The 11,492-nt window shown below is 36.6% G+C and overlaps 1 protein-coding gene across 6 annotated transcripts in view; it reads left to right on the top strand.

Moving 5' to 3' along the window:
• LOC126817367 (EF-hand calcium-binding domain-containing protein 7) overlaps positions 1-11,492 on the top strand; it is a 34,542-nt gene continuing 23,050 nt past the window's right edge. For all 6 annotated transcript variants that reach the window (XM_056100643.1, XM_056100642.1, XM_056100641.1 and 3 more), the window contains exons 1-6: positions 1-111; positions 1,889-2,079; positions 3,129-3,194; positions 5,627-5,772; positions 7,393-7,479; positions 10,273-10,402. In XM_056100643.1, the coding sequence (XP_055956618.1) occupies positions 1,920-2,079; positions 3,129-3,194; positions 5,627-5,772; positions 7,393-7,479; positions 10,273-10,402 (589 nt within the window). In that variant the 5' untranslated portion in view covers positions 1-111; positions 1,889-1,919. The remainder of the gene's footprint in view (positions 112-1,888; positions 2,080-3,128; positions 3,195-5,626; positions 5,773-7,392; positions 7,480-10,272; positions 10,403-11,492) is intronic.

Genomic DNA, 11,492 nt, shown 5'->3' with positions numbered 1-11,492 from the left:
TGAGCAGTGAGCATGTCTGCACTCATCGCTTGTCAACAGAAGAAAAATACAGAATTGTTAATTCTTTGATGTACTACAATTTTATGGACGCACGTATTTAATATCAATTAGGTAATAACTTTATTAGATTTGTACAAACTGAACAATTTTCTTAATGTAGATTTTGTTAATATTTCACTTGTGAAAAAATGTGTTTTAGGCTACCGATCGCGGATAGCGAAGGCCGGTTACCCGCCTGTTGAATTGTATTGGAATATTTGGAAAGAGAGAGAGAGAGAAATGGAGTTTAACGTCCACTCGACACAAACTATGTCATTTCGGGACTAACACATGGTTCAATTTTATTTCAATAATTCGCTTGCGCGTAGGGGTCTTTAGCAGTGGGAGAAAACCCATGCGGTTGGACAGGCAACCCTACTCCTTGTCACGTACAACCAGGGAATGACTCAATGACAGACAGTATGATACAGCGCAGCGCGCACATGCTAACCATTCGGCCATCCAACCTCCCAGGAATATTTGGAAATAGGCCTTATAATACTTGTTGTACTATATAAGGGCGCGTCGAATTACCGAATAACACCCAATAACTGCGCAATAACACCTAATAACTCCAAAATAACAACCAATAACTACAAAATGTTGACTTTGGAAACACAAAATAACAATTTAGTTGAATATAAGAAGTATCGCTGCTTTGTGTCGAAATCAGAGTTTCACGCTCACTCGCCTGAAGGAAGATAACTGCTGTATGTGATTTTTGTTGACAAGAAATTAATAACACCCAATAACTGCCCAATAACACCCAATAACTCCAAATTGTTGACTTTGGAAATACAAAATAACAATTTAGTTGAATTTAAGGAGCCTGCTATATGTATGTACTGATGATCTGGTGGAAAGAGATTTATTTCTTCATTTGTTCCTTGTCGAATTCCAGTCATATGTTGACAGTAATGTTTGGGAAGAGACACCATGCAGAACATGACAGGTTTATAGGCATAGGCATACCATAGTTCAGCTCAGAACGTAGGACTCATATTACACTCGCCCTGTACGTTCAGGAACCGTCCTGTTGAATCCTTGGCGAACAAAAAATTTTACTTCCCAGTAAATTTTACTGCGCAACTTTTTACTGCTAAACGGTCGCGTGTCAGTCCCTGTGAATGCCTGAACAATATAAAGAAAATAAGACCTTGCTAATTACCTCGCTAGTACCAGTATGAGCGACTCAACACGCTGTTATAGAATACATTCCTGTCTTCTAAACGAATTGACCGATGCCATTGATAGGGTAACACACAAATTTACAAGTTCCGCCATAAAAGATGAAACGAAATTTAGGTAAGCCTGGGGGAAAAAAATTGAAATCTTTGAAAAGTTGAGAATCTTCAGTCATTTATTGCTTTGTCTATTCCAATTACAATAATTTACAATCAAATTTTTTCAAAAATAATGAGACCTACGTTCAGAGCTGAACTGCGGCATACAGAACTTACAAGACATGACGTGCAGGGAGTGGGAAAAGGTTACCAACAGGGCACCGTTATAGTTCTCAACCCCCAATATATATTATACAAATAAAAGATTGGACTAGTAGGTAGGGAATGGCCGAATGGTTTAACATGTGTGCGTTGCATCATAAGGTCTGTCATTGAGTCAACTGGTGTGGTTTTGATTCCAAGGTTGACAAGGAGTAAGGTGCTCTGTCCAACATCATGGGTTTTCTCTGTTAGTCCCAATATAGTTTGTGTCGAGTGGACGTTAAATCCCATTTCTCTCTCCCTCTACGAATGGTTCTGTCTCTGTTATATTATTTTAATGTTTAATCTGTCTGGGTTTTTTGTGCAGTTATCCAGTATTGTGAGTTTCTGTCCTTTTTCTTCAGTAAAGAACAAGACGATTAGCACTGACAGAAAATGTCCCGAAGACAGAGTAGTCGACCGTCGTCTGCTGCTAGTTACAGCAGTCGGTCATCAACACTCGATGGAGAATTAAGACTGGAATGTAAAGCCGCTTTTCTTTGTTTATTTGACGATTTATCTGAAGAGATTACTTCGAAAGAAGATCTAATTTCAGGTAGGTAGTGCAGAAAGAAAGACTACGGGAATGCTCGATTGTCAGTTGGGAACGTTCCAAACTGACATAATTGCAATTGAGTGACGCAGAATTCAGTCCTGTCACAGTTCTGCCAGTCCCGACAACGGAGGTGGTGTGAGTAGAATCACGATGTAATTAAACATAATGAATATGTTTCAGGCGTCATGGTTGGTTGATATATGTTCTCATGCAGTCAGCGCATGCGTTCTAGCCCAAAATCCCATTTTCACTCAATTGTCACTATTTTGGGGGTTTAACAGAATTCCGGAACGTTCAATCGAGCATCCCCTAGTACTGTGGAAGGGGAGAGAATCCAGGCAATGCCCTTGGGTAGTTGCCCTGTTCATGGGAATGTGGAGGAACATTAGACTGATACTTTGAAATTGATGAGAAATCGGCTGGTATTTGCGACAAACTAATCAGCAGTAAATTATCGCTGAGAGGGATGACATCGGGGCGAGTTAATTAGCTCTCAGTATATTTTTCTTCATCAAATTACATTCTAAAACAATTTTTTAAATTATTAAGAAAAAACCCCAAAGGTGTTAGAAGTAGCCTACACTGCGTATAAAGTAAAGGTCGGTCATCTTGTAGTGTATAGACAAGGGCAGCTGTCTAGTCGTTCGGATGGGATGAAAAAACGAGGTCTCGTGTACAGAGTGGCGTGCACGTAAAAGATCCCTTGGCAGTTGGAATTCGATATTAGAGTAGGCCACAGTGCCGCTGCCTGGGCAAAATTTTCTTCATAGCACACTGTATGGCGTATGCCCGTCTTCATTAGCCCAGTCGGAGCAGAACAGTAGGACTTTAAACCCCATTTCATTTCATTGTAGTGTATAGAATTAAAAGAAGGCTTTGACATTATAGCACTGTGAAACAGATTGGATTTGTGGAGTTTATATTGAGGCTTTCCTTGTTTGATGTTATAAATATTGAATTAGAAAAATTACATTTATTATGCATGAGTGCTTTAATTTTTCCATTTTAAAACTGTATGTTATGTAAGTATTATTTTGTTTCTGTTTTAGCCTTACAGCAGACGGGTAGAAATCCTACTAACAGATCATTGACTAAATATTGGACAAGAGATACCAGTAAGTTTGGAGTAAATTAATGAATAGAAATGTTCTATTATAGCAAATGTTTATTCTCAATGTCACTTGTGAAATTATGAACTGAGATAGAAAATGTTTTCACAGATTACCATCCTATTTTTTCTTCCATGGTCATGAATCCCTTTACTAGTCCTGGCACCGTATTCACAAAGCATTCTCAGACTTAAGTTAAAGATAAAGAGATGGCAGTTCTCGCTATAATAGTTAAAAACAAGATAGTGTAAAGGTAATTTGCTGAAAATTTCAGTCAAATTGATCCACTATGAGCCGAGAGAGAAGCGGGTGTAATTTTTACATAGTCTCGGTCATCATTACTAAAATCATTAATATAAACAGCATAGTCTCGATTATCCACTTTTTCTGATTTAATTATCAACGGCCGTTAGCGGCATATAGGAATCTAATCCAGCCAACATCGAAGGCTAGCCTTGACATCGAGAGTTTATTTTGGTCTGAATAAGTTAATTAATGCCTAACTGATAATTTAGATAACATTTCAGGCCTAAAGAAAGACTTGTAATAAGCAGATTTTGCTCTTGCTTAATGCATGTTTAAGAATTTACTCAAAATTGTTCACCTCATTTTAACTAAAATATAACTCTTTATAAAATTTTTGTTGTTTTAATGTATCAAATACATCAATAAAAAACTATATACAAAGTTTTTTGTTTCTGGATCAAAGATATTTCTCATAAACAGTGATTGAAAGTTGAGTAAATTCTTAACTTAAGTCTGAGAATGCTTTGTGAACTTCGGGTTAGATAAACTGGAGATGAAAAAGGTTTTGTCAGAATATCATCATGATAACTATTTCTTCTTTCACGGTCATGAATCCGGTAGCTGGTCCTGCAGTCAGTTCCCTGGACGACAGGATTGTCCCCTTAAGTTCGTCATACACTAATGCATATGACTAATTTTGTTTTAGCAGTCATTATTGTGGCTACGATCACAACAATCTTCAATGCCCATGTGTAATCGGGGGTTTGGTTTTTTATGTGGTTGATTATCCAGTATCTTTGGACAAGTCAAGTAAAAGTTGCGCCCCTTACCTCAATAAATCCCAAAATTCTTGCATTAATATAAACAAACATGAATCAGGATTAATTAAAAAAAACATAGATATTGCCCATGAAGAGAGAAAAAAAAATTAAGAGTATTGAACTATCAATGCTATCAATGCAAATGGATTTTCTGAAATGGGCGTCAACATCTTGTTTTAGGACTAGTTACCTCCCTTAGACTTTATTTATGATAATGTAAAAGACCGGATAATCTAGCCAATGACCTTTTTTTCTCAAATGCTGACACTGCATCCAGACTAATATTTGTAGAATATTTTTCTGGATGATAGTGACTAGGAATCTCTTTCAGTCAATGAAAGAGTGGCTGCTCCAATCACGCCAGGACAACACCCACTGACCCATTAAAGACACCAACCAAACAGACGTCACTTCAAATATATTAGATCTTACATAGTGTAGATAATATTAGTGATGGTTTAATAATCGGTTTCAACATCGGTAATTGGCCAATAAGTGGCCTACCGGGAGAAATCGGTATCGGCCGATACACCGCCATTTTGCCGATACTGGAGTTGCCGATATCTGTTCAAAACGACTCTGTGATTACCGTTAAAATATCCGAGTTGTGAACAAATGAAGACAGGCATACGCCATACAGTGTGCTATTAGGGAAATTTTGCCTGGGCAGCGGCGCTACAGCCTACTCATATATCGAATTCCAACTGCAAAGGGATCTTTTACGTGCACACCAATGTGTACATGGGACCTGTTTTTTTGTTCCATCCGAATGACTACACAACTCTCAGGCCCTCCATTCTCCACCCATGACAAGGGGAAATCATGCCGGAAAATTTTGATATAGTTTGTACTTTCCCATGTACAATGTACACAATATCAGATTATAGTCCGTGTTCAGTGCAAAACAATTTCATTAATAACTGTCTTACACCACATCCATCTTTAATAGTCCATGGCCAGTTCTCAACAGAACAGTAGGACGTTAAACCCTATTTCATTTCATTAGCCCTGTCAGAGCAGAACAGTAGGACGTTAAACCCCATGTCATTTCATTAGCCCTGTCGGAGCAGAACAGTAGGACGTTAAACCCCATTTCATTTCACTTAAACCACATATTGAAAATGAACATATGTAAAAGATCCCATGGCAGTTGGAATTTGATATAAAAGTAGGCCATAGTGCTGCTGCCTGGGCAAAATTTCCCTCATTGCACACTGTATGGCGTATGCTCGTCTTCATTAGCTCAGTTCGAAGACTGAAAATGAAAGGGGATAGTGTAGACATTCTGTCGTAACTTTTCCAATTATTTCTGTAATTTTGTGTAATTTTGTTCATTCTTGTGTAATTTAAGTCATTTTTGTATAATTTTAGGATCGCTGACGTTTGATGATTTTGTTCATATTTGTAAAAAAGAACCTGTAACGACAGCAGATGATTTAATGAAAGCTTTTCGTAAAGTTGATTTAAATGGAGACGGTTATATTTCATTAGATGAACTTTATAAATTAATGACAACGGTAAGAAAGTTTTTGAAGGAAAATTCGGCTGCCATCTTAAACATACATTATGAGACTGATATTAAACATAGGCTACATTATATAAGATGTATATCTGCCTATTGCCGGTCTTTCTTTAGTCCTGAAATGGTATATAAACTATTAATTAGACATTTATTAACATGACAAGACCTTAATCAACTCTAGATGCCATCTTTTGGGTAGCTATGTCTCTAACTCAATATCATCAAAAATCTTGATGTCGTGATCTTACCAGGAAAAGATGGGCTTCTGAAATGCATGTTATAGCCCAAAGATCTTGGTTCCTTTAGATATTTGTGCATATAGGATCGTAACATCCTGAATTATGGCTCCTGATTGTACGAAAACTCAAGTTTTTAGCTTGTGGATCTTCTAGAGGTCACAATTTCTATCTGGGCTATATTTCTCCAAAAATAGATGTAAGGTGAAATATACAAGACAGACTATAAGACATTACAAAATATTATATTTATATACTTAATTATAAAAAAATAATCACAGTTCTTAAGTTTAAAAATAAATATCATGAACTTTTAAGCATACATATATTAAAATAGATGAATGATACATAAAATAGAAACCTCTTTCTTTAAAAAAAAGTCTTTACTATCTTTACATCCCAAAGAACATGGGTTCCTTTTATTAATACTGTCGCATGTCAGACTGTGACATCCTGGATTATGATTGTACAAAATATTGCTTTTTTTGCCTCTCCATCCAAACAACTAGACTGTTCCTTGCCTCGCCAACCGAACAAATAGACTGTTCCTTGCCTCGTCATCCGAACAACCACACTGTTCCTTGCCTCGCCAACCGAACAAATAGACTGTTCCTTGCCTCGCCATCAGAACAACCACACTGTTCCTTGCCTCGCCAACCGAACAAATAGACTGTTCCTTGCCTCGCCATCAGAACAACCACACTGTTCCTTGCCTCGCCAACCGAACAAATAGACTGTTCCTTGCCTCGCCATCAGAACAACCACACTGTTCCTTGCCTCGCCAACCGAACAAATAGACTGTTCCTTGCCTCGCCATCCGAACAACTACACTGTTCCTTGCCTCGCCATCTGAACAACTAGACTGTTCCTTGCCTCGCCATCAGAACAACCACACTGTTCCTTGCCTCGCCAACCGAACAAATAGACTGTTCCTTGCCTCGCCATCCGAACAACTACACTGTTCCTTGCCTCGCCATCTGAACAACTAGACTGTTCCTTGCCTCACCATCCAAACAACTACACTGTTCCTTGCCTCGCCATCCGAACAACTAGACTGTCCTTGCCTCAAAATCAGAACAACTAGCCTGTTCCTTGCTTCGCTATCCGAACAACTAGACTGTTCCTTGCCTCGCTATCCGAACAACTAGACTGTTCCTTGCCTCGCCATCAGAACAACTAGCCTGTTCCTTGCCTCGCCATTGGAACAACTACACTGTTCCTTGCCTCACCAACCGAACAACTAGACTGTTCCATACCTTGCCATCCTTCCCACGGAACCAACAAGAAGAAACCGTGCTGAAAAATCCTGAGAAGCTTTCTCTGCCAACCCAGGTTTGTCTAAGATAAATTCTAGTTGTTTTTTGTTTAAATTATTCCAGCGTGGAGAAAGAATGTCGAAAAGTGATGTACAGGATATTATTGAGGAGGTTGATGAAAATAGAGATGGTCGTTTAGATTATAGAGAGGTAAATTTTATATTTTTATGTAAAGACAACCAAAATTTCTTGTCCTAGCAATCTGAAAATTTGAATTTTTGTCAAGGTTCATGGTGGGATAGCATAATTGATGACTTCATAATTCAAAAATCATGACTCAGTCATTGTTTTTTTGAGGCACACAATCGCCTACTGGGGTCCGGTTGCTTGCTTACTGGGGTTTGACAAAATGATCGTTTAGATTAAAGTGCTAGTGGCCATAATTTCGTTTCTTATTTTTGTTATAAATACCCCTGTCTAGTTGACATTTTTTTAAAATATTCAATTAACCTATAAAATGTTTTTATTTTAGGAGAATAAGTTATATTATGAGGAGGTACATATAAAATAATATGATTATATCTATATCCCTGTTCATTATGTATGACTGTTCTCTAGTTTCTCAAAATCAGGGCCCTGTTTCTTGAAATCTTAACTAAAGATAAAATCCAAATTTTAGTAGATACTTCAATTTTGATTGGCTAAGCACTAAAATCAATCTAATATTATCCAATCAAATTACTAAAATTTGGATTTTATCTTAGTTTCGTGAAACAGGCCCCAGATCATTAGCCAGGTTGTGACTACTTTGGAGGGTGAAATGAAATGAAATGGGGTTTAACGTCCTACTGTTCTGCTCCGACTGGGCTAATGAAGACAGGCATACTCCATACAGTGTGCTATGAGGGAAATTTTGTCTAACAAAAACTATTTCTATGACATTCTCCAGAAACATAATAGATCTGAAATCAGGGGAGATAATAACATAATGAACAGGGCAATAGGTTGAATTATCTCACAAGGAATCACAATCATCCATGAATGCGTAGTATAGATATTCACAATCACGGATATATCAAGGAATGCATTTGTGTCAAGAGTTCATCCATAATTAATTTTCAGCATGTGTTTCTCGTAAAAATACAATAAGGAATATTTTATGTCCCATTTCGTCCATAAATAAAAATTAGTCAATCAATGGACGCCATGTTTTTTTGGGGGATTTAAGAACAATAAGGAATGCTTTGTATCCTGTTTAGGTTTCATTCCATTTCATCCATAAATAAACAATTAAACCATCAGCAGACAGCATGTTTTGTCAGGTACATTTAGTTAGTATTCATATCTGCGGAGCTCAGTTTATAAATACCTTAGTAATGTCAATCCTTAAAATACTTTAGTAGGTGGTTATACCAGTCGTTAAAATACCATAATGGGTGGCAAGGCAAATCTTTAAAATACCTTGGTGGGTGGTAATACCAGTCTTAGAATACCTTGGTGGGTGGCAATGCCAGTCTATAAGGTAAATTCTAGTGGCTGGTAACAACTTCCATAGGTGGAGGTGATATCAGTCCATAAAATACCTTAATAGGTTGTAATGCTCGTTATTAAAATGCCTTTGTGGTAATACCGGTCGTTCAATTACTGTAATGGGTGGCAATGCAAGCTATTAAAAAGTCCTTGTGCTGGTAATGCCCATCTTTAAAATACTTTAATTATTTTTTAATTTTAAAGGCCAAACGGTCTGTTGCATAAAATTCTGCAATCTGCATGTTTGCATGCTATCAAAGAAATTTATTTTGTATAGGGGTTGACAGACGTATAAGTTTTGCTTTGGATTTTGGGGTTTATTAAAACAGGTGTTTGTGACTTAGTGAGAGATTGTACATTTTAATTATAAAGATTTTCAGGGTTGCATGATAAGCATTTAGCATGTATCTTTAGTCTGTGGATTAATATAATATTTTAAGAATGAAGCCTTTTCATTGAACAAGAGAAAAAAATGTGTGCTATGAATTTCGTTCTCGGCCAATGAACAGTCAGTATTCTTAGAATATTTTAGTTCAAGTCTTCATGAATAAGGATCTGGACCCTTGTAATCAACTTTGGCAGGATATTTTGAAAGAGAATTGCCTGCAAAAACAACTGTCTAGTTTAAACATCTATTATGCAAGAGCTAAATCTGTCTATTGCAGGTCTTTCTTTAGGCCAGAAATGTTATCTAAATTATTAATTAGACAGTAATTAACTTATCCAGGCCATAATCAACTCTCGATGGCATCGGATGTCTCTGATATTAAATAGGTTAGAACGGTTCAGCCGTATTTTGATTTAAGCTAAAAATAGAGGAGCGAGACTTAGCTTTGAACAAACAGTATGGTGGTTGCAATTATTGCACACGTCTTGTCAAACCTTCAAAGGCTAATATCTTCGCTCGCAATAGAGTAATTTGAATGAAATTTTCAAATTATTCATTTTACATTATCGATTTTCGAACTATTATAGCAAGAATGGCTAGCTCTTTATCTAAATCTTACATAATTTATCTTTAAGTACCGTAGGAAGATTCTTAATGTGGATATCAGAAAATTTTCATCGTTTAAATCAGCAGTTTATAACGCATATTCTATAAACAGTGGATTATCAGGTCAATTGTCTTGGTCTGTCTTGTTTCATTACCCTAGTTGGATGGCCGAATGGGGGGTTGGATGGCTGAAGGGTTAGCATGTGGTTTTAATTCCCCGGTTGTACGTGACAAGGAGTAGGGTCGCCTGTCCAACCTCGTGCGTTTTCTCCGGGTCCTCCGGTTTCCTCCCACTGCTAAAGACCCCTACGCGCAAGTCAATTATTGGAATAAAATTGAACCATGTGTTAATCCCGAAATGACCTAGTTTGTGTCGAGTGGATGTTAAACCCCATTTCTCTCTCTCTCTTTCTCATAAATACACTATGGAGTCATATTAACTGACATCTATAAATTATGACTTATGAAACTTTTTTCAGTTTTGCAACATGATGATATCTACAGCAGAAGATTGTAAAAAACTATCTCTCAAAGTCATGGAGAAAAAGGAAAGACGAAAACAACGACGCGGAAACGCTGATGATAATAGATCAGTCACTTCTAGACGAGGTAGGAACAATAGATATATCACTCTTTAATGAGTAGACGAGGTAGGAACAATAGATATATCACCCTATAATGAGTAGACGAGGTAGGAACAATAGATATATCACCCTATAATGAGTAGACGAGGTAGGAACAATAGATATATCACTCAATAATTAGTAGACGAGGTAGGAACAATAGATATATCACTCAATAATGAGTAGACGAGGTAGGAACAACAGATATATCACTCAATAATAAGTAGACGAGGTAGGAACAATAGATATATCACTCAATAATGAGTTGACAAAGTAGGAACAATAGATATATCACCCTTTAATGAGTAGACGAGGTAGGAACAATAGATATATCACTCTTTAATGAGTAGATGAGGTAGGAACAATAGATATATCACCCTATAATGCGTAGACGAGGTAGGAACAATAAATATATCACTCTTTAATGAGTAGACGAGGTAGGAACAATAGATATATCACTCAATAATTAGTAGACGAGGTAGGAACAATAGATATATCACTCAATAATGAGTAGACGAGGTAGGAACAATAGATATATCACTCAATAATGAGTAGACGAAGTAGGAACAATAGATATATCACCCTTTAATGAGTAGACGAGGTAGGAACAATAGATATATCACCCTATAATGCGTAGACGAGGTAGGAACAATAAATATATCACCCTTTAATGAGTAGACGAGGTAGGAACAATAAATATATCACCCAATAATGAGTAGACGAAGTAGGAACAATAGATATATCACCCAATATTACATTAGTGATATTTGTAGGAGATTTACTTAGAGGTTATTTTATTCTTTTATTTTATTGTTGATTTCAAATATCATCAGTCAACATTCATCAATAATATTGGTCACATTGAAACCTTGTAGTATGGTATTTCATAGAACACTTTGTGTTTTTATCATTGTAAAATATGCAATGGCATGAAAAACATTTTTTTTTTTTAGAATTATAATTTTTTTCTAATTTCATTTTAATCATTTATATTCCTTATTTGTACTGTTGTTATGCATCATTTTATAATTAATTTTAATCATAGCACAGTCTGTGAAAATACTGATTTAGATTTC

Source organism: Patella vulgata, chromosome 4 (genome assembly GCF_932274485.2).
Source record: "Patella vulgata chromosome 4, xgPatVulg1.2, whole genome shotgun sequence".
In the NCBI taxonomy this organism is placed as follows: domain Eukaryota; kingdom Metazoa; phylum Mollusca; class Gastropoda; family Patellidae; genus Patella; species Patella vulgata.
This window is presented reverse-complemented; position numbering and strand designations above follow the sequence as displayed.